This window comes from Eptatretus burgeri, chromosome 12 (assembly GCF_056783735.1).
Source record: "Eptatretus burgeri isolate ZD-2024b chromosome 12, Ebu_testis_v1, whole genome shotgun sequence".
In the NCBI taxonomy this organism is placed as follows: Eukaryota; Metazoa; Chordata; class Myxini; order Myxiniformes; family Myxinidae; genus Eptatretus; species Eptatretus burgeri.
Genome location: NC_140972.1, coordinates 13752254 through 13776372, shown reverse-complemented (window position 1 = coordinate 13776372; position 24119 = coordinate 13752254). Strand labels below are relative to the sequence as shown.

Below are 24119 nucleotides of genomic sequence, written 5' to 3'. Positions count from 1 at the left end.
TCTTCCAGCATGACAACGACCCGAAACACACAGCCAGGGCAACTAAGGAGTGGCTCCGTAATAAGCATCTCAAGGTCCTGGAGTGGCCCAGCCAGTCTCCAGACCTGAACCCAATAGAAAATCTTTGGAGGGAGCTGAAAGTCTGTGTTGCCCAGCGACAGCCCCAAAACCTGAAGGATCTGGAGAAGATCTGTATGGAGGAGTGGGCCAAAATCCCTGCTGCAGTCTGTGCAAACCTGGTTAAGAACTACAGGAAACATCTGATCTCTGTAATTGCAAACAAAGGTTTCTGTACCAAATACTAAGTTCTGTTTTTCTGATGTATCAAATACTTATTTCATGCAATAAAATGCAAATTAATTATTTAAAAATTATACAATGTGATTTTCAGGATTTTTGTTTTATTTTCCGATTTTCACATTTGAAGTGTACCTATGATAAAAATTACAGACCTCTGCATGCTTTATAAGTGGGAAAACCTGCAAAATCGGCAGTGTATCAAATACTTGTTCTCCCCACTGCACCTGTCCCCAAGAAAGAAAATCAAAGCAATTAAGCAACTCGAAATATAGTAGCAGTATTCCTGTACAGCTGCAGAATAATATCCTAGATATCAAAACAAGGAAACTCCTCACGATCCACAACATGTTCAACAAAAATCAATGTATCTCGAGAATGTACCTGTCGAGACGAGAGGAGGTAACGGCCTGATGGAACTCAACCAAGCGCACAGAATGACAACCGTAGAATTGGCTGAAGACGTGAAAAGTTAAACAGACTACCGAATCCAATTTGTACTCAAACACAAAGACAGCAAGCCAAAAAAGGTATTCCTAACCCACCAAGTAAACAAGATCCACAGACTGGTGTTAACAGCAGGTGTCACATAAGAAAGTGAAACAGCAAGAAATAATCCCCAATGATGACAAAAAAGAAAAATGTGAAACGAAATATCAACAAATATACAGGAACAACTGGGAGAGCAGTTGTACACACACAGGCACAACAGGGTTTGTAGAGTAAACTACTGGCACATCCGCAAAAACTACAATATCCTGGTTCCAAAAAACCTCATGGAAATATGAACCAACTAGAACGGCACTTGGTAGAGTGTTTACCTCCGCCAGGCTGCACAGTTTATGTTTCATATCCCACTGGTAGGCCGGAACTGCATCCGGACCTGAACCAAAATCCAATTGGCTTGTTCTCATCACCGAACCCACTCATGCATCTAGTTTTGTCACAACCTGTCCATAACTTTTTGAGATATTGTGCTATATACTTCTTAGCGTCATCACAATGGTGGAGAATCACTTTAAAAAATCTCGTATATGGATCCGGATCTTCACCAAAATGGAATCAATTCATCCTTGTCACACCAACCTGTCCACCAAGTTTTGTCCGAATCATTCCATAATTTTTTGAGATATCCAGATAAACAGACAAATAAATGACAAGCCGGTAGGCGACGAGGGATTCACTAGGATCGAAGCGCTGGATATGATGCTTTTCATTCTGACCGATCCACCGACGAAGATTCATTGCCAAGACGTATTGGTTCACATACAATTGTTCCTCTGTCTGGCTAGATTTTTCCTATTGCGTATTTTGCCAACTGGCACTCATAAAAATGACGGTAAATAGACACCCTATTTTTGAAGGACCACCATTTGAAAAATAATCGGTTTGCTGGTTTGTGCTGTGGAGCCTCGCGTTGCAGACACACACACATACACACGGAAAACCCGATAAACTTCTCTCAATGCTCTTGTTTGACCACACCTCCTGAGCCACACAATATTTTTCATAAGCCATGCCCACTTTAAATAATAAATAATTGGAGGTGGTGTGTGGGTCGTGGAATAGTTTACGGTAAATAAATAATTAAAGGTGGTGTGTGGGTCGTGGAATAGTTTACGGTAAATAAATAATTAAAGGTGGTGTATGGATCGTATAATAGTTTACGGTAAATAAATAAATAATTGGAGGTAGTATGTGGATCGTGGAATCGTTTTCGGTAAATAAATAAATAACTGGTGTGTGGGTGGGGAATCGTTTTTGATAAAGAAATAAATAAATAAGGTGGTGTGTGGGTGGGGAATCGTTTTTGGGAAATAACTAGATAATTAAAGGTGGTGTGTGGGTCGTGGAATCGTTTACGGTAAATAAATAAATAAGGTGGTGTGTGGGTCGTGGAATCGTTTACGGTAAATAAATAAATAAATTGAGGCGGTGTGTGGGTTGTGGAATCGTTTTCGGTAAATATATAAATAATTGGAGGTGGTGTGTGGGTCGTGGAATAGTTTACGCTAAATAAATAAATAATTGGAGCCGGTGTGTGGGTCGTGGAATCGTTTTCGGTAAATAAATAAATGATCGAAGGTGGTGTGTGGGTCGTGGAATCGTTTTCGGTAAATAAATAAATGATCGAAGTTGGTGTGTGGGTCGGGAATCGTTTTTGGTAAATAAGTAAATGATTGAAGGTGGTGTGTGGATCGTGGATTCGTTTACGGAAAAAAAAAAATAATTGGAGGTGGAGTGTGGGTCGTGGAATCGTTTTCGGTAAATAAATAAATAAATTGGAGGTGGTGTTTGGGTGGGGAATCGTTTTCGGTAAATAAATAAATAATTGAAGGTAGTGTGTGGGTTGTGGAATCGTTTTCGGTAAATAAATAATTGAAGGTGGTGTGTGGATCGTGGAATTGTTTACGGAAAAAAAAAATTGGAGGCGGAGTGTGGGTCGTGGAATCGTTTTCGGTAAATGAATAAATAATTGGAGGCAGAGTGTGGGTCGTGGAATCGTTTACGGAAAATAAATATATAATTGGAGGCGGTGTGTGGGTTGTGGAATCGTTTTTGGTAAATAAATAAACAATTGGAGGTGGTGTGTGGGTGGGGAATCGTTTACGGTAAGTAAATAAATAATTGGAGGCGGCGTGTGGGTCGTGAATCGTTTTCGGTAAATAAATAAATGATCGAAGGTGGTGTGTGGGTGGGGAATAGTTTTCGGTAAATAAATAAATAATTGGAGGTGGTGTGTGGGTCGTGGAATCGTTTTAGGTAAATAAATAAATAGTTGAAGGTGTTGTGTGGATGGGGAATCGTTTTTGGTAAATAAATAGATAATTGAAGGTGGTGTGTGGATCGTGGAATCGTTTACGGAAAAAAAATAATTGGAGGCTGAGTGTGGGTCGTGGATTCGTTTTCGATAAATAAATAAATAATTGGAGGTGGTGTTTGGGTGGGGAATTGTTTTTGCTAAATAAATAAATAATTGAAGGTGGTGTGTGGATGGGGAATCGTTTTTGGTAAATAAATAGATAATTGAAGGTGGTGTGTGGATCGTGGAATCGTTTACGGAAAAAAATAATTGGAGGCGGAGTGTGGGTCGTGGATTCGTTTTCGGTAAATAAATAAATAATTGGAGGTGGTGTTTGGGTGGGGAATCGTTTTTGCTAAATAAATAAATAATTGAAGGTGGTGTGTGAATCGTGGAATCGTTTACGGAAAAAAAAATAATTGGAGGCAGAGTGTGGGTCGTGGAATAGTTTTCGGTAAATAAATAAATAATTGGAGGCAGAGTGTGGGTCGTGGAATCGTTTACGATAAATAAATAAATAAATAAATAAATAATTGGAGGCGGCGTGTGGGTCGTGGAATCGTTTTCGGTAAATAAATAAATAATTGGAGGTGGTGTGGGTGGGGAATCGTTTACGGTAAATAAACAATTGGAGGTGGTGTGTGGGTGGGGAATAGTTTTCGGTTAGTAAATAAACAATTGAAGGTGGCGTGTGGATCGTGGAATCGTTTACGGGAAAAAAAAATAATTGGAGGTGGTGTGGGTGGGGAATAGTTTACGGTAAATAAATAAACAATTGGAGGCGGTGTGTGGGTGGAGAATCGTTTTTGGTAAATAAATAAAGAATTGGAGGTGGTGTGGGTGGGTAATCGTTTACGGTAAATAAATAAATAATTGGAGGTGGTGTGTCGGGAGGAGAATCCGAAATGGTAAATAAATAAACAATTGGAGGCGGTGTGTGGGTGGTGGAATCATTTTCGGTAAATAAATAAATTATCGGTTTGCTGGTTTGTGCTGTGAAGCCTCGCGTTGCACACACGCACACACACACACACACACACACACACACACACACACACACACACACACACACACACACACACACACACACACGGAAAACCTGATAAACTTCTCTCAATGCTCTTGTTTGACCACACCGCCTGAGCCACACAATATTTTTCATAAGCCACGCCCACTTTCCTACGCCACTCCCACTTTTCATCAACCACGTCCACTTTCCCTAAGCTCTGCCCACTTTCCTAAGCCCCTCATAAAAAATGACAGTGAATAGACACCCGATTTTTGAAGGACTACCATTTGAAAAATAAAACCTCAATCATAAATCGGCTCGAGTAAAATTTTCTAAATATCTCGAAGTGATTAATTCCGAAGTCTCGCTTCTCTACATTCAAAACAGCAGGACAAGTATTGAAAATACTGTACGCAGTTTTTCGGGTGCTGCACAGCAACGGATGGTTGCTAAGCAACGGAATTAAAACGCGCACATTCCCAGACCATATGGCACCTGTTGGCAAAGTTTCATCGAAATTGGTTTGCTGGTTCGTGCTGTGGAGCCTCACGTTGCAGACACACATACACACAGACAGACAGACGGAAAACCCGACAATAAGGGATATTTAGCATATATAGCGAATCCAATAAATCACTCGTAGAGTGACAACTTGGCGAAAAGGAACGGCACTCCGTCGAGAACATACCTCTGCCAGACTGAATTGTTTACATTTTGTATGCTACTGATGGGTCGGATGTTATTCCAGACCTTAACCAAAATTGAATCGGCTTGTTCTTGTCACCTAACCAACTCTTCCACCTCATTTTGTCACAAGTCATCCAAAACTTTTAGAGATAACATGCAAAACATCGTTTTTGGCCCCATCTATCAATGTTGTAGAATCACCTGAAAAATTCTCGAATCCGGATTCAGATCTCCACCAAAATCGAATGAATTCTTCCTTGTCACACACCCAACCTGTCCAAGTTTCATCCAAATCCATTCTCAACTGTTTTTTTTTTTTCATTTTTTTTTTTTCAATTTCATTTTTAGTCCCATTTCTCAATGGTGAAGAATCGGTTAAAAATTAAATATTCCTCGTATCCAGATCTGGATTCAGATCTTCAACTAAATTGAATCAATTCTTTCTTGTGACACTCCCAACTTGTCCACCAAGTTGTGTGAACCCATCCATAACCTTTTGAGATATTGTGCTATATATAGTTTTTGGTCCCGTGCCTCAATAGTGAAGAATCACTTGAAAAATTCTCGAATCTGGATGCGGATTCAGATCTTCACCAAAATCGAATTAATTAGTCATTTTCACACACCCAACCTGACCACACAGTTTCATCTGAATCCGTCCTCAACTTTTTGAGATATCATGCAATATCGACTGACCAATATACTTGAAAAATCTTCGATTTTGCAAGTAACAAACTGACAAACAAAGAGAAATATGCTGCAGACTTCGCAAAAAAAAATTTTTTCGCCAAGTAACAAATAGACAATCAGCCAAACAGAGGCGAAAACATAATCTCCGTCTACCTTCTGTGGTGGAGTCAAAGAAAGGTAATTTGGCTCGATATTAGATCGGCAGCCAGCAAAATTTATTCAACCGGAAAGAGACGGAAGGTTTGACCACACGAGGTGGTTGATCATGTGTTGCTGACCAAGGATCGGGATTGCTGCCGGTTCGTAGCCTGTACTTTAGGCCTACAGGTGACATTTCTGTGTCACAAAAATTGGATTTATTCAACCCGAGAGTGACAGGGAAACTAATCATACCATGACATGGGGTAGGGATCACAGTTGACCAAATGGTAGTTGACAGCAATTCTAACCTGTACGTTTTCCAGAACAGCAATTTTTAATGGGGTCATGTGACCACATTTATTCAACCCGAGAGCGGCGAGCATGAGACTTGGTTCATATAATCTACGGTTATTGCCAAATACGAAAATATCAATGACAGCAATTTCACCCTGTACTTTGACCTTGACCCAGGTACAATATACCAACGCTATTCAATTCAAATACGACAAGCATCGAACTTAGTTTAGCATGATCTAAGGATATTGCCAAACACCAAAATACCAATGACAGCAGTCTTTTCATGTACTTTGACCCTGACAGCATCCTTCGACATTGAATCAGTTACCCCATTCAGGATGAGGAAACTGACCCGACCCCGCCCAAACGCCTGCTGCTGGACCGTCAGCCTCGTTCCCGTGCGTGTATTCTCTTGTAACGAGGATGCCTGACCACGTGAGCCACCCGGAAGTCTGTGCATATAGTGGTGGTCGTTGATCAGTGAAGAGAAACGAGTCTTTACCATGGAAGTTTGAGAGCTCCTAGGGGACGTTATCATGGAGGATGAGGTGAGTATTTTCAATAAGATACGTTATCATTTTCTGTGCTCCAAGTGTTGGTGCTCGTAAGCCAACGTAACTCGTGCGCTGGGTTTTCTCTGTCATCTTTACTTCCTCACTCACACACTGCGCCGTACACGGCTTGACTTTGTTTTCTCTCACCTAGTTATTTGCAGACAGGAAATTGATAAGGGATTGAGGGGCACCGCACTCCGCGTGTGCGTATACCTCATAAAATCGCCATGCGGCCATACGTACCAACACCAAGTGTGTGTTTGTGCGCGCCAAGTGCGCCGGCTATGCTCACCCATTTGAATTGCCCCCCAAAAGTGCGCGTTAAAGGGCTGAAATTCTCACACTGGAATATTTTCAGTGCATTCTAGTAGATTCAATGCTGCATAATTCCATTTCCGTAAAGTAATCCCATAATATACCGTCTTGACAAAATCTCAATGAGCACTCCAATGACCTAACACCACCACCACACCCATTTTGTGCCATGTTATTCTCCTGGCATGCTAACTGCCTAGCGAATTTATTACGATTGATTTCTTTGTTTTAGGTTTGTTTCCTGTGTCGAAAGAAAGATGATAATCCGCTAAAACACATCAAGGACGACGAGCAGAGGTCAAGGGTACAAAATGCCTCAGATTGACGAAAGTGCCTACAAGCGGACATGTTTCAGGAAGCTACTGACAGGGTTCAAAACTGCCCAGACTATTATTGCCTGCGATACCATTCGACCTGTCTCAGTAAGTTCAGTGCTGTGAAAAAACGTAAACCTGAGGATGAAAGCAGCAAACCTGCAAGCCCAGCTAAAAAGACACGCTCAGTGTCTGGCTTTTTAAAGTCGAGCCCTCGAGGTGTCATAGTTGACAAACGCTGCGTTTTCTGTTCAAAAGAAAAGAAACGATCCAAATGTGGAAAATCATTTGAACCATTGAACCTGATGCTATCTATGAATGGTAGCAAATCAGTTGTGGCATGTGCTGGAGCGAACCCAAATTCTACTTCGAGTCAGAAAATTCTGGCACTTGCTCGAGGAATGGACGACCTAGTGGCTCCCGAGGGCATGTACCACAATACTTGTCGCTTGAAATTCCTTCGAAGGAACGTTGATGAGGCTGCAAGTTGCGGATATGATTTTGTTGCACCCTCAGCTGTTCACAGGGTAGCATTCGAAGCGATACAGGGATTCATAGACTCCCAAGTAGTGGCAAAACGTATTCCAGTCGCAGTTGCATCTGTAATGGAGTTATACAAATCAGAATTCCTGGCCAGTGGTGGGATTTCTGGGGATATAGAAGGATACACCACATAGAAGTTGCTGGATAAAATATAAAAAAGCCTACAAGGACAACCTGTGCTATGGCAAGGAGTCGAACAAGACCGGGAATTTCATTTACCCGCCATCTCTGTTTTGATGATGCTGTCGTGGCTTTGAAAAATACCACTGCGGAGGAACAGGAGGTACGATCGAGTGCAATGATGTTGCGATCGGAGATTCTACAAATGGAGAAGACCCAAATTCCGAGCCCTACAACCATTGATTCTCTGAAGAAAACCGCCCCAGAAATACCTCCGCTGACAAAACTTTTCCACAGAACACTACTGTGTGGCGTTGCCAAAGCACCATCAGCCGCTAAGGAAAGAAAGTGTGAAGCGCTCTCTTCAGATGCAGTCTATACCGTATCACAGGGAAATGTAAAACCTTGGAAAAACACAGCACTAGGTATTGGACTTTCTTCGATGTTAGGAAGCAAGAGTGCAATAACAGTACTGAACAGACTTGGTCATTGTGTGAGCGACGATGAATGCAAAAGACTCGTGTCGGAAATCGCATACACCTGTGCTTCAGGAGAAAAGGAGACACCGGCAGGACTGTTGCCCGACTCACAACTTGCAACTGGTAAGTGGCTATCAAACTAATTGCTGGATGAGAGGGAGAATGTGATGAATCTTACAATCAGGTCAATGTGCATAAACCCGGAAAGATTACCCAGGACGCTCCCATTTTGCTCAAGCATTAGGATACGATCATTTCTTGATTTCTGCTTCAGGAACTGCCAGGGACAACTTTGACTTGAACGTCGAAACCCTGGACAGCAAGAACAGTCTGCACATTACCGTGGGCATAGCTTCCCAGAATCAATACGTTCCAGATGAACATCACGCCGAAATAGTCGCAGGACCCGTCAAGAGACGTCAACTGTGAGTGGGAGAGCCAGACGAACCTTTGAAGGCATTGTGAAAGTGTCCTGCTTTCCGTTTGAATTTGCGAGCAGTCAAATTCTCACTTTCGGTAGCGACTACTTCAAACGACAGTGATAAATTCATTGAAGCAAACGCATTGGATATTTTGTGGGTGATCAAGTCCGTGCATGAAACGGTGCCTCAGTTCAACGGATTTTATTCCTTGTTTGTGGAGGACAGCCTTCCAATGACAGTGATAGCTTATATGGATCCCATAAATGAGTCTCCAACCCTTGGCAAGATTGTTCAGGCGACCATGGAACAATCTCTGAAAGTGGCTGAAGAGAATGGTCATATGCGGCACCCAGTTACGTACGATCTGAACATTGCCATGAAGGTGTTCGCCATTCAAGCTCTCCGGCGCCCAACTTTGATAAACATCATTTTAATGGGCAACTTTCACGTCGTACTAGCATTTTTTGGTGCTGTTGGGACCGATATATCCGATTCCGGTTTGGAATATCTGTTGGTTTAGAATATCTATACCTCTGTTGACAGAGGGTTATGTTTTTGCCGAGGGTTCATTGGCGAATGGGTTTGTGAAGGGTAAATTTTATAACCGATGTACCCGCATTCACCAGATAACAGCTTGTGTCCTGGAGCAGTTACTGTATGAACGATTCCTGTCGGACAGACGTGATCAGTATGAAGAAGTCATCTCAAGAGATAATGTCGACAGATTTGGACGATACGAACAAACTGGCCCAACTGGCTACACAGGAAGATTTCCTGCGGCTCATCAAGGACTATGAGCAGTTTCTTCATGATACCATGAACGGCTCACTTGGCAAGACAGCGGCATATTGGGCTGTGTACGTGTACTTCATCAACCACATTTACTGAGAGCTACAAAGGGCTGTATGAACAAACGATGTTGCCCTATATGTGACAGTTCTACCTCATCTTACGGATCTGTTCTTCGCCTTGAACAAACCAAATTATGCTCGGTGGGGTTCACTCTAATTGGAAAAGCTAAGTCAACTAGATTCAGCTGCAATGGATGTACTACAAGCTGGTGCCTTCAGCAAGAGACGTACAAATAAGGCATACTCCCGCAGTCCGATCGCCCTAACCCTTGAGCAGACCACAAATCGCAACGCTGCATCTGCAGCCACCGGAGTCGTCCACTTCGCCAATTCGGAGAAGGCATTTCGACAGTGGTGTGTGAGCCTTACACAGCGCAGCATGGCCGTTAGAGATGAAAGAAATGTGTGGTATTCAGAGGGGAGAAACACCGGCAAACCAATTGCACAAGCAGCGTGTGAAGGAGGACAAAGAAAGTGGCGACCGTCTCAAGCAGATGTTCATTGAAACATGCCGTCCGTTCGGTCCCGCTGCACCAGAGGCCCTCGTCAACTTGGCTACGGGGAAAAGTGTCTGCGAAGTGACGGCCAAGTACCTGACCACAACTCTTAATCGCGGAAAATTGGCAAGATCGGAGTTTCTGCTTGAGTGCACAGAAAACGGGTCAAGATCTCTAAAAGCTGTGAAGCGCATCAGAGTGCAAAACTTTGCATCGGAAAATGCTTGGAAACCAATCAAATGTGATAAGGTTGGTACCGAAGGTGTGAGAGATGCCTTCGCTCACGTCTTAGCGATGGACGCGGTGCGAGAAGTTATCGATCTCAGAGATCTACAAAGCCATCCAATTACGTCGATTCCCCTGTCAATCGCACACAGCGACGGGTCAGTGACGAAGACGACCAAGTCAGTGCTCACCAAAGTTCTGGAAGGAAAACAGAAAGAATCGCTCTTGGACATCTCGCTCTCAGTGTGGCCCTCGGTTTATCTCGTTGATGGCAGTTTTATTCTCTACGAGGTTCTGCCTCGCCATAAGCAATCAAAGTATCGGTCGATAGTGAGGGATATAATGGTGCACATTTATAGGAGTGCCGGTATCGCGATGGAGGTGCATTTACTTCTTGACAAGTACGTTACGCAATCAATAAAGGATCCGGAGAGGAGGAACCGGGGTGGTGGCTGTGATGAGGATTCTGTGATAACAAGGCCGGAAAAAAAGCAGAAAAAGAATGGCAGTGAGCTACTCAAAAACTATCGTTTCAAGAATGCCTTTCTGAAATTCATGATGGAAGAAGTCCAGAACGAGCAGTATGTTGCGATCATTGACTGCAAAACGGTGTATATCTCAAACGGGGGAAATTGTATAGAACTGAAGGTGAACAGCATGGGGTTGTTGGTGGTGTCCGTTCCACCACAGTATCAGGGTCAACACAAGGAAGCAGACACTCTCATTGCCTACCATGGTGCAACGGCGATGTCAGGTGACATGACCGTACGTTCCTCGGACACGGACGTTATGGTGATACTGTTGCCAGTCGCTGCAAGACATCCCCACCGCATAATACTCGACTACGGAAGCGGAAACGATCGCCGTTACATCAACGTGTCTGAAATCGCTCACGTACAACAGGCTGTCGTTGGTTTTCACGCCCTAACAGGATGCGACGACACGTCTGCTTTCTACCGAAAAGGAAAACAGAAACCATTTGAAATGATGCAAAAAGGATATGTCAAGGCTCTTCAGTCTTTGTGTGGCAGCGAAATGGATGTGCTGGGGTTGGGGCAATTCGTTTGCCACGTGTATGGCAATAAAAAAGCAAAATGCATCAATGAGGCGTGAGCAGAGGCCTTTTTCAAGATGGTGGGCACGGGAAAGTTCTCTGAACAGGTGAGGAAGATCAACTGCGCTTCCTTGACCCCTGCAAACGTACCCTGCTGCAACATCTCAATAGGGCTCACTACATCTCCTTGATGTGGACGTCGGCTTTGAAGGCAAATCCAACGGCCGGAATCAATCCCATCAACTATGGCTGGCAAATGTATGCAACTGGAAATTACACATTTCAGTGTTTTCTTGGGCCTGTACTACCCAAAGAGCTGAAGAAGCCTTCATCTACTGCGCCAGGGACAGAGGAATCTGAAGAGGATCCTTACGGGTGCGACACTGATGTCGAGGAATACGTCCACGACTATCCAGACCAGCCCATCGACACTCACTCCCCGGATACCGATGGTGAACCCTGGAGTGGTGACAGCGGGAGCGAATCCGAAACGGATTAATTGATCAATACGACCAATACTGCTCGTCATAATACCAATACTGATCAATTGTATGGATCTTTTATGCCACTCGGACGATGACGAATAACGAAGAACCGACGTTCGTGCTATGGGAAGTCACAAGCTTTAGGCCCAGTTTCTTGAAGCGGTAAGATGCGTCTTACGTCCAAGACGCGTCTTACCGCTTTGAGAAACCGTGCCTTAGTTTTCTGCCGTGGTTTAAGGTTATTTCATGTCGAGGCGTTGGTTAAATTTGGCATTAAATTTAATTTGGAATTATTACGGGTTCAATGTCGAAGGATGCTGTCATGGTGAAAGTACATGAAAAGACTGCTGTCCTTGGTATTTTGGTGTTTGGCAATATCCTTAGCTCATGCTTAACTAAGTTCAATGCTTATCACATTTGAGTTGAATAGCATTGGTATATTGTACCTGGGTCAAGGTCAAAGGTTACTGTCAAGGTCAAAGTACAGGGTGAAATTGCTGTCATTGATATTTTCGTATTTGGCAATAACCGTAGATTATATAAACCAAGTCTCATGCTGGTCGCTCTCGGGTTGAATAAATGTGGTCACGTGACCCCATTAAAAATTGCTGTCAACTACCTTTTGGTCAACTGTGATCCCTACCCCACGTCATGGTATGATTAGTTTCCCTGTCACTCTCGGGTTGAATAAATCCAATTTTGGTGACACGGAAATGTCACCTGTAGGCCTATGGTACAGGCTACAAACCGGCAGCAATCCCGATCCTTGGTCAGCAATATATGATCAACCACCTCGTGTGGTCAAACCTTGTCTCTTTCCGGTTGAATAAATTTCGCTGGCTCTCGGACTATATGGGTGCTGTTGCAGCAAGGCATAGAGGTAGGAAACCACAAGTTTGTGATATTTTATAAACTGTATCTGTGCAAGCCTGGTGTTGGCTTAGTGGTTAGGGTAGCTGGCTTGGGATCTTAGGGTCTTGAGTTTGAGCCCCGTTGTCCACTGAATTAACACCAGGTGGGGTTGACTCAGCCTGTCATCCTTCCGAGGTCGGCAAAACGAGTACCAGTGTACTGGTATAGGGGCACGGCATCAGCGGTATAGTCACGCCCCAACAAAATGATAGCTACCCTGCCATACGCAAGAAGAAGAACTATATCCGTTAGCGCTTACTATAGAGAAACCTAATAATCAGGGGATCACAATTTTTTTTTTATTAGGTTCTTGAATGAATACCAGCAGAAATGGTTTGGAACTTCTGAAAAAAATTTAGTCAGCTTCGAGCGCACTCGTCGACTTTCCCAAGTGCCACTCCAATTATTAAAGTGCCTCTCAGCTTTGTATACATTTTACTCCTCTGCTATATATATATATATATATATATATATATATATATATATATATATATATATATATATATATATATATATATATATATATATATATATATATATATATATATATATATATATATATATATATATATATATATTTCTGTCTTTCTGTCTCTCCTCCAGCTGAGACACTCGCAAGCTGCTCTTTTTTTCATTCCAGATGCTCCTGAACCTTATCTTCTTCCTCTTCACTCACACGTTCTCCTTTGATCTTTTTTTTTAACCTTACAAGTTAGAAATTACAACATAAATTAGATTGTCATCATTTGTAAACTTAAATTTTACACTTACATTTCAAAATCACAGTATAGCAGAATTATCACGGAAGAATTTCACCGACACTAGCTGAGAAAACCTTCAATCAAAAGCCGCTGTTGTGGTCGTGCGCTTTTGAGCTTTCTTAGCATCTTTGAAGAACACATTTAGGTTTTATTTTTACACACATGAGTACCTGTGTAACAGTTATGTTAACCCCTGCAGGTAATCCAAGTTAGACATGAAGCAGTACAAACAGACTGCAGTAACAGCTTCAATTATAACCAGAACTCCAGGATTACAAGAACAAAAATAATCAATCTTGTTGAAAATCACACCATAAATTCAACAGAAAATAAGGTTTAAAGCAATCACAAGACTCAATAACTGGCAAGGACGGCTCAGGCTAGGTCAGGCTGTAATCTCCAAGCACAGACATCAGAAGCAGGGAAGGAGCACGAGGGGGGGGGGCACTCACACCCATCATTCACAGCCAGGAGAGGAAAACGTATGGATTTGCTCGCAACGTTTGTCACCCACACCTCAGTTTTAAAACTGCCTATTTTATGTTGGACACCTTTGAGTCAGTTTCTGCCATCTTTCCCTTTTGCAGCGAGAACTCCCCTTCACGACGCACAGGAGTCACAAGGTGAGAAAATTACAGGGTAAAACACTCTTGAGCATACACTACACAGGTGCATACACTGCCCCTAAACAGTCTCCTCCTCCCCACCCCCCTTCACACAAAAATAAATGTCAAAGTTGGGAGTGAAGAAAACTTGAAGTGAATGAAAGTTCATGAGCAAGGGTTTAAGCCATCCATTGAGGCACTTCATAATGCCAATCTCAAGCGAATGATTATTAAAGAGGGATTACTGCATTTGGGCAAGCCTGGTGTTGGCTTGATTAAGGTGCTTGGCTAAAGAACTTTAAGTCCTGAGTTTCATTCCGCTAAATAACACTAAATATTTAATAACACTAAATATGTGCCGCTAAATAACACAAAGGGGGTTGACTCAGCCTGGCAGCCTTCCGTGGTCGGCAAAATGAGTACCAGCTTCCTGGAAACAGGAGGCACTGTATCAGCGACATATATGTGCTCTCAGCAATGACGCAACCACCTGCATACTAAATAATGACTGCATTTACCTGACATTTGGCAGCAAAACAAACCAAAAACCATGACATTTTCTCCACCCGTTAACCCACCCCAAACCCATCTTCAAATTCCCTACTTTCCTTCCTGAAAATCCCGGAAGTCTCCGTCTTGTTTACCCCGTGTAACCCACCCCTTCCCTCTCTTCTCCACAGATCTCCTGATGTCCTTGTTCCCTACTGTATTGTGATTCCCTCTCTCACCCCGTCTCCTGCTCCCTTTGTTATATGTTCGGTGTCCACTCTTCTACGAGCCTCGACATAGTATACAAAAAAAAAATCATAATAATTACTGGTATGAACTAAAGACATTATAGCAAGCAAATTTCAAACACAACGACATTTCCTGTTTGAGAATTCTACAAGGCACTGAAGTTTCTTCTTTTTTTTTTGATAGCAAGCTTACGGAAACAAGGAAAGGAAGTGGGCGTCCATCATGCAGAAATCCCAAATCAATGTTGTGAGAAATACAGACAACACGTCTCGAGATTCGGGGCAAACCTTTGACGACTCGGGAACAACATTTGGGAGAGGGGAGCGATTTGTGAGCCGATCTCATGATGTGCCGTACACTTGACAACAAGGCAAGCCCGAGGAACCTCTTCAAACAAAAATCATGTTCGGCTCGGAATCAGACGGTAGTGGTAAGGTAGAATGGGTAAGGTGGGGAAATGTGACGTACGTCATATATATATAGCATCATGTCTGCAATCGCATGGCACTGGGATAAATTTACAGGATGCGCAAATTGTTCTCAAATTGACCATTCATACGGCATCATAGAAAACCACTCCGAAGCAACCGCAGATGAAAGCATCAAGGTGTCGGTGGGGAGCAAAGAAAAGCAAAATATGAACCAGTTTGAAGTAAAAATGGAAATCGACCGATTGGTGCGAGTCCGGCACATTTCTTGCAAATGAGACACGTACTTTTCCTCCATCACTGGTGGTGGTACCATCCTTGCTGGTTGAGTTTCCATCTTTTTGCTTTCCCAAGGGGGTGCACAAAGAAAAGTCTCTCGCAGCGGCAACACGCAGCAGCAGCCAGCCTTGGGTTAGAAGCTCGGCAGCAGGTGCAGCAGCAACTTGCAACCTTCTAATACCACAACCTTGAACTGCAAAAAACAGGATACCATGAGGGGAAGCAGATGCATGCAGTTAATGTATTTAGAGGAAGGATCAATGCTACACACAACTGTGGACGGTGGCAGATATATGGATTGCTCATGAGTTCATTATTACCTCCGCTACCGAAGGTGGAGGGAGGTTATATTTTCATTACTGTTTGTTAATTGCCGGAATCCTTCGGATTTCAGCAATTATGTTGGTCGGTTGTGTGTGTCATTCTGTGTGTCTGTGTGTTTGTTTGTGCGTTTGTTTACCCTGTAGCAGCCACACCGTTTGAGCGATCATGACCAAACTGGGTATAGACATCGGCCATGGGCCAACTTAGACAATTGTCGTTTTTGGTGAATCTAGGTTAAAGGTCAAGGTCAAGGTCACCGAAAAACCGAAATTCTTATTTTCGCAATAACGTCCGCTAAAATGGTCGTATGGACTTCAAACCAAATCCAAAATGTGCATCTTCCAATACTGCATCCAACCATATGTCTCATCGGGGTGTCACACCAACACCCTTCTTAGCGGTCGGGGGTAGAATGTCAGGGGGGGGGGGTCGGGCCAAAACTTTCAAATTGCGAGAAAAACGCCATTTCAAGTCTGATTGACTTCCAAGTTATGATCATGACCAAACTAAGTGCTATATCTCATTAAACAGGAGCACTTCCGACTTATAAGAAGAATTGATTTCCAGGTTTTTGTTTTTTCAGAGATCATGGAGATATGACAAAGTTATTCCAGCAATTCCTTGCTCAACGAGCAATTTCATTTGTTTGTTTGTGTGCAGGATATCTCAAAACGTTATGGACGGATTCGGATGAAATTTTGTGGACATGTTGGGTGTGTGACAAGGACGAATAATTTTTTTAAGCGATTCTTCACCATTGAGAGATAGGACCAAAAATGGTATTTGGCACGATATCTCAAGAATTTATTGGGCCCGATATGTTCTATTGGATCAGGCATTGCGTAGCGGAGGTATGCGCTCAACCGAGTGCCCTTGTAGTTTCTATCTGCGAATATCTTTTTAATAACAAGACAATTGATTTTAAAACTGCAAATGAAAAAGGATTTAAATCTGACAAAATTAACAGATTCATCAAAATTCAGGGATGACGAATTCAACAACATTCAACAGAACAAAATATATAAATAAATAAAAATGAAATCACCACATCTACGTCAACAGGCTTAATTTTTCACTTTCCTTGTGGAGTGGGGATGGGGGGGGGAGAGGGAGGGTGGAACACGGTGCAGCCCTACAGGCGGAGGTGGGGTGTGGTGGGGTGCACTTCACAGCCCCATGGGTGGGGGTGGGGTGCAGCACAGCCTCACAGGTGGAGATGGGGTGGGGTGCAGCACACAGCCTCACAGGGGGGTGGGGTGGGGTGCAGCACACAGCCTCACAGGGGGGTGGAGTGGGGTGCAGCACACAGCCTCACAGGGGGATGGGGTGGGGTGCAGCACACAGCCTCACAGGGGGATGGGGTGGGGTGCAGCACACATCCTCACAGGGGGATGGGGTGGGGTGCAGCACACAGCCTCACAGGGGGGGATGGGGTGGGGTGCAGCGCACAGCCCCGCAGGTGGGGATGGGGTGGGGTGCAGCGCAGCACACAGCCTCACAGGGGGGAATGGGGAGGGGGGGTGTCACACTCAGCCGCACTCGTAGCGAACGCAGAGAGCTTCATACTTAACGTGTGCACGTGAGAGAATAGGAAACAACAACAACAACAACAACACAATACCCCTGGCTATTTGGAATCCGTGTCGTTAGCTATGACCTTTTGCTTCCGGTTGTTGTTAAACGCTGTGCGGTGTATAAACACGATTGGGTTTTATTTCTATCTTGTGAATATTACTTAACGCGTGCACATGAGAGAATAGGAAACAACAAAAACAACACAATGCCCTGTCAATTGTGAATCCATGTCGTTGGCTATGACCATTTTGCTTTCGTTTTTTTTTTTTGCTTTTTTTTTTGTTTCCGGTTTTTGTCATGGGGAATGATGCATGCCGGGAGATCATGACCGGAAGTGCTTATTTATTCAATTTTTTCTCCCAAAGTTAATTTTATCCTTCCGAAAGTGATTTTTTTCATGACAGGAAGTGTTTATTTTGTATTTAACATTACCGGGAGTGATTTTGAAACTCTTTCCGGAACTTTTAATTTATTTTATTCTTGACCAGAAGTGATCGGTTATTTATTCAATTATTTTTTCCCAAAGTTAATTGTAATAAAGATATCTCCCGCATCATCAAAAAAAAATTTTTTTAATCGTGATTTACATTATTTGATCGCTGATCCCGAATCCAGGCCGAAGTAACCGGAAATTTCGTCAAAATCATCAGCTGTGCGGCGCTTACACGTACCACGGTATAGTTGGCAAGTATACAGTTGTGAACAAGTTTTATGTAAAGTCAGAAGCGAATGTAAGAAGAATTCTACGTTGGGTTCTCGGCTTTGCCTATTCCATATTACTGATTTCGACCCAAACAGCTTATCTGAGTAGGTCCCACCTCCATGATTAATTCCTCCGGATAAATGAAACAGCCAGCGTGCGGCTGCACGGGACACGCACTGAGAGTGCCCCATCTTCAGCCGGTCACGGAGGAAGATGAAACGGCCGATCACGATCTGCAGGCCGGACAAGGAACCGATTAGCAAAGTAAAACTGAGAAGACAAAGTTACTCTCACTCCCCAAGTGTTCCTCACACACTTTGTACTTTCACATTCGAAGCAGCTTCACTCTCATAACCAACCAACCAACCAACCAACCAACCAACCAACCAACCAACCAACCAACCAACCAACCAACCGCACGCCCTTTCAGAGGCCCCAACGTCCACAACAACAAAAAAAACTTTAGTCCGGGTTAACCACGCCCCCTTCGTTAACCACGCCCCCTTGGCACTGAACCTTCATGTGGTTCCATCGATATCCGACATTTTATTCATGTACAAAGCACAAGTGTTTCAGCCGCTGTTCCAAATTACACATCACCGGTCATTATTCTCCTCATCGTATAATATTTAATCAGTAACAATGAAACATGTTGGAACGTAACGTCCTGTCAGTGTGATGACAATCTTGTCCGCAAAGCAACGTCCATTAATTATTTACAATCTTGGCGGTTATGTCGGAGATAATTAATTATTTAAAGCCTCACATCGATAAACGACCCATATTGTGACTGTGCAGCCTGACCCACCTTCACCGATACACGATCCCGATCGAGGACCTGTCATGCCCCGGCAATCCTCTTCGTTTACCTCACAATTTGCCCACGAGTGCCTTGTTCCGACAACCGTACGGATAAAAACAAGTTACATTCGCGATGTTACAATATTGACGTCTTTCAAGAGTACTAACTGTTATTGTTTGAAAAATTATTGTGTTATTCGAATAAGTGCGCAACACTTGTGGAATAAAAAAAACACTGCTGCGCATTGTACCGCCTAGGCCCGTTATATTGAACAATACTCATAGCACGGGTACTGAAATGGTGGCAGAAAGTAATATTATATTATTCTTCTTCTTCTTCTTAATTTACTTCTCCTGATTACTCCTCTTCTTCCTCAACCCTGCTTCTTCTTCTTCTTCTTTAACGCCACAATTATTCAAACATTTTTGTGGTGTTGTCATGCCCGAGGGGGTGGGGGACTCGGGGTCGCAGAGGTCAAAGCTGGTAAAAATAATAATAATAATAATAATAATAATAATAATAATAATAATAATAATAATAATTAACTCAACATTTGATATTTGGTGACTCCTGGTGGAACTTTTTGCCGTCTTTCAACTTTGCTTCAGGTGGGGATCTTGGGGATTTGTGAAGGTGAGTCATAGACTTCGTTTTTAGGGTTAATGACGTAGTGTTTCTGCTGCCATGTTGAAGCCGACACGCCGCCATCTTGAGACTCCCAAAGAAGCGACTGCACACAATGTTCGCACCGAGCGGAGCGTGTTCTGTGTATTTGACGTTTCCAAATCGATCACCCCGAGCCTGCACAGAGGTTCTGTTGAGAATATTTTCATTCTGCGGTCAAAGTGCTTTTGAACAGTTGTTATTTATACATGATAAATAGTATACGCCGAAATGGAATCGATCACGTCATATTCACATTATTTTCTGACCCCGATCACAGTTCGTTCATCTAATCTAATAGTAGGTTTCGTTAAGCACGACTTCAAAGCACTTGTTTCAATAGAGTGGCGTCAGTTTCTGGGTGTCCCATCATGGCCGCCGCACGGCTTCAAAGCACTTGTTTCAATGGAGTGGCGTCACTTTTTGGGTGTCCTAATATGGCCGCCGCACGGCTTCAAAGCACTTCTTTCAATGGAGTGGCGTCACTTTCTGGGTGTCCCAATATGGCCGCCGCACGGCTTCACATTCGCTCGACCAACCAATGGAAGGCTTCCCATCCAAGACACTTCGACTGGTGTATATCACTATTCTTTTAGCTTAACTGGTACCACTACCCTCTCATCGACTTTCCTTGTTTGTTATTTTGTAATTAACAAAAATACAGCCGAAGCGAAGGTTCGTTCCTTCCACGTGTGGAAAATATAAAAGATCGCCCGTACAAGTCAAAATGGAATCACGTGTTTGGAGATAATTAGAGTTTGATATTCATGTACGCTCCAGGCTTCAGTCCGTATGCACGATAAACTACATCCTGGAGTAGTAGTGTTGTTGTTGGAGGTACCTGCTTCTGGTGATTGCAAGACGGTGAGATGGCCGGGATGGGACGAGGTCGTGGCAGGGGCCAAATGACGTTCAACATCGAGGCGATCGGTTTCGGGAAAGGGGACGCGCTTCCACCAACGGCATTACAGCCTCCGCCGTTGTTCCCTGTACGTTTTTCCTTGTACTTTTTTCACTGTACGTTTTGTCCCTGTACGTTTTGTCTCTGTACGTTTTGTCTCTGTACGTTTTGTCTCTGTACGTTTTGTCCCTGTACGTTTTGTCCCTGTACGTTTTGTCCCTGTACGTTTTGTCCCTGTACGTTTTGTCCCTGTACGTTTTGTCCCTGTACGTTTTGTCCCTGTACGTTTTGTCCCTGTACGTTTTGTCCCTGTACGTTTTGTCCCTGTACGTTTTGTCCCTGTACGTTGCTCCCTGTTTATAATCTGCCTTGTTCTTGGTTCACTAACTTTCATCAAGTTACCGACTTGTGGCCCGTCTCGATTGTACTTTTCTCCTGTTATTTTTTTAAACATCATTTTTATGAATAAAAAGACCTGAAGAGCGGAAGATTTGAACAAGACCCGGTCTCTACTTCTGCACAGATGATGATGGTCATTCATCATCATGGCGGAGAGAAGTAGAGGAGAGTTCCCTGTTTATCTGCAGAACTAAACCACGTGTCCATGCTGTCTCACCTGAACATGAGTGTGCAAGTCGAGTTGGCGCAGTGACGTTCCCGTCCTTCCCAATGTCTGTCCGGTCCCCCCTTGCGCCCTCTGGTCCGGGTCCGGTCCCCGTCCCCCCTTGCGCCCTCCGGTCCGGGTCCGGGTCCGGTCCCCCCTTGCGCCCCCCGGTCCGGGTCCGGTCCCCCCTTGCGCCCTCCGGTCCGGGTCCGGGTCCGGTCCCCCCTTGCGCCCTCCGGTCCGGGTCCGGTCCCCCCTTGCGCCCTCCGGTCCGGGTCCGGTCCCCCCTTGCGCCCTCCGGTCCGGGTCCGGTCCCCCCTTGCGCCCTCCGGTCCGGGTCCGGGTCCCGGGTCCGGTCCCCCTTGCGCCCTCCGGACCGGGTCCGGGTCCGGTCCCCCCTTGCGCCCTCCGGTCCGGGTCCAGGTCCGGTCCCCCCTTGCGCCCTCCGGTCCGGGTCCGGTCCCCCTTGCGCCCTCCGGTCCGGGTCCGGTCCCCCTTGCGCCGTCCGGGTCCGGGTCCGGTCCCCCTTGCGCCGTCCGGGTCCGGGTCCGGTCCCCCCTTGCGCCCTCCGGTCCGGGTCCAGGTCCGGTCCCCCCTTGCGCCCTCCGGTCCGGGTCCGGTCCCCCCTTGCGCCCTCCGGTCCGGGTCCGGGTCCGGTCCCCCCTTGCGCCCTCCGGTCCGGGTCCGGTCCCCCCTTGCGCCCTCCGGTCCGGGTCCGGTCCCCCCTTGCGCCCTCCGGTCCGGGTCCGGTCCCCCCCTTGCGCCCTCCGGTCCGGGTCCGGTCCCCCCTTGCGCCCTCCGGTCCGGGTCCGGTCCCCCCTTGCGCCCTCCGGTCCGGGTCCGGTCCCCCCCTTGCGCCCTCCGGTCCGGGTCCGGTCCCCCCCTTGCGCCCTCCGGTCCGGGTCCGGTCCCCCCTTGCGCCCTCCGGTCCGGGTCCGGTCCCCCCTTGCGCCCTCCGGTCCGGGTCCGGTCCCCCCTTGCGCCCTCCGGTCCGGGTCCGGTCCCCCCTTGCGCCCTCCGGTCCGGGTCCGGTCCCCCCCTTGCGCCCTCCGGTCCGGGTCCGGTCCCCCCTTGCGCCCTCCGGTCCGGGTCCGGTCCCCCCCTTGCGCCCTCCGGTCCGGGTCCGGTCCCCCCTTGCGCCCTCCGGTCCGGGTCCGGTCCCCCCCTTGCGCCCTCCGGTCCGGGTCCGGTCCCCCCCTTGCGCCCTCCGGTCCGGGTCCGGTCCCCCCCTTGCGCCCTCCGGTCCGGGTCCGGTCCCCCCTTGCGCCCTCCGGTCCGGGTCCGGTCCCCCTTGCGCCCTCCGGTCCGGGTCCGGTCCCCCCCTTGCGCCCTCCGGTCCGGGTCCGGTCCCCCCCTTGCGCCCTCCGGTCCGGGTCCGGTCCCCCCCTTGCGCCCTCCGGTCCGGGTCCGGTCCCCCCTTGCGCCCTCCGGTCCGGTCGCTGTTGCTACTCTCACTGAAGCAGTGATTCTGTGTATTCGGTCACTTTCTGATCACAAGGCCCACTCCTGGGGTAAAGAAGTGTTGCGAGCTAATCCTGCCAATCTTGTAGACCGTGATCATGTCCCCACGGTGTGTTCTGCAATGTCAGGGCATTCTTCAGCCTCAATTTGAATGGGACGTTGTGTCGTTCATGGATGTGTTTAGTGGCACGTCTTTGGACTCGCTCGACCTTGTCCTCATCTATGGTGTGTTCGACCTTATCCTTGCCTCACAAACTTTCTCCAATACTTGTCACTCCAAGCCTTCTTATCTCTTTGCTCCTTATCCAATCTATTAATGGCACCACTTGAATCCATCACAGCATCCTCATCTCTCCCTTGTCATGTGACTGCTCTTTCTTATGCAATGCCCAAGTCTCGGCACCATACAGGGCTGGCTGGCATGATGGCTCGGAGGTACGCACGCTTGCCACTAAGCTGTCTCACCTGGGTTCAAATCCCGACCCAGTTAAAAACTCTCATCCCGGTGTTTGACAGGCAGGGTGATTCGTCGACGTGTGTGCCGTCACTTGGATGGACGTTAAAGGGACGTCTCATCTGCCAGCATTTGTTAGTGGAAGTTAAAGATCCCATGGTGTTATTCGCAAGAAGTAGGCAAGCTAACACTGGCACCCTAAACAAACTCCAAATTCCCGTCGAACCAACAGAGGAAATTTCATCAGCGGCACAGCCACCCCCTCAGCCAATGATGCTACCCCAAAGCCTTGTGCTCCATATTGAAGAAGAAGAAGAAGAAGCACCATACGACGCCAATGGTCTTATCACCGTTTTGTCCATCTTTAACCTTCATTGGTATTCTTCTGACTCACATAACTGCTGCATCCCTCCACTTCATCCACACTGTCCCTTACATCAGCCTCACATCCCCCTTTCTCATCAATTGTCCATCCCAGTTACTTAAACCTCTCCACCTGCTTCAGTTGTTCGTTTGCTTCCTTAACTACAATCACTTCGACCGCTCCTCTCCAACTCATTATCACCTCTGTTTTCTTGGTGTTTCCTCTTCAACCATTCTTGGCCAATTTTCTCTTCCAGCTCGGCCACATTCTACTCCGCTCTTCAACTGATTCTGCTGTCAGTGCCAAGTCATCCACATTGAGTAACTCCCCTTTCGTGTCTCCTCACTCAGCATGTCCATCACAATGATGAAACGCAGAGAGCCGAGTACCAATCCCTGATGTAGCCCTACCTTGATTTCAAACTATGGAACGGCGATGTGTTGCCCTGACGAGCCCCAAAAATGCCGAAACTAGTCAGTAGCTTCTTTTTTCATCGACCTGGTGACAACATCTTATTTTGGGGTGTTTGCACTGCAAGAGGCTCTTCTGGGGCTACAGTTGTGACGTCGTCATGACGGTATCGTCATGGTGTTCGTCCCGGTCAGAGAGCTTCATTAATCGAACCACAAATCCACAGAAGTACAGGTAAAAGTCTCAACCACTCTGCCAGCCAATCGGAGCCTCATCTGTCCATCCAGCTGTTGGTGGTGGTCGTATGGCAGCTTAGCTGCCGGGGTAGCTATCATTTCTTGAAGCGCGACT

The 24119-nt window shown here is 45.9% G+C and overlaps 2 protein-coding genes and 1 pseudogene across 18 annotated transcripts in view; 2 read left to right on the top strand and 1 right to left on the bottom strand.

The window, feature by feature from the left end:
* CLPX (caseinolytic mitochondrial matrix peptidase chaperone subunit X) overlaps window positions 1–19074 on the bottom strand; it is an 80370-nt gene extending 61296 nt beyond the window's left edge. For 3 of the 9 annotated variants that reach the window (XM_085849592.1, XM_085849599.1, XM_085849600.1), the window contains exons 1-3: window positions 18917–19074; window positions 18224–18341; window positions 15515–15699 (exon numbers count right to left, since the gene is read on the bottom strand). In XM_085849592.1, the coding sequence (XP_085705718.1) occupies window positions 15515–15699; window positions 18224–18299 (261 nt within the window). In that variant the 5' untranslated portion in view covers window positions 18300–18341; window positions 18917–19074. Of the gene's footprint in view, window positions 1–15514; window positions 15700–18223; window positions 18342–18424; window positions 18605–18916 lie in introns of those variants that run through there. The other 6 variants (XM_085849598.1, XM_085849594.1, XM_085849596.1 and 3 more) reach the window with 6 other exon arrangements.
* LOC147015133 (uncharacterized) lies at window positions 6461–8791 on the top strand (annotated as a pseudogene).
* Window positions 19075–20238: 1164 nt separating the features above from the next.
* POLR3GL (RNA polymerase III subunit GL) overlaps window positions 20239–24119 on the top strand; it is a 29517-nt gene continuing 25636 nt past the window's right edge. For 2 of the 9 annotated variants that reach the window (XM_085849609.1, XM_085849612.1), the window contains exon 1: window positions 20296–20562. In XM_085849609.1, the coding sequence (XP_085705735.1) occupies window positions 20443–20562 (120 nt within the window). In that variant the 5' untranslated portion in view covers window positions 20296–20442. Of the gene's footprint in view, window positions 20563–24119 lie in introns of all 9 variants that reach the window. The other 7 variants (XM_085849610.1, XM_085849613.1, XM_085849608.1 and 4 more) reach the window with 7 other exon arrangements.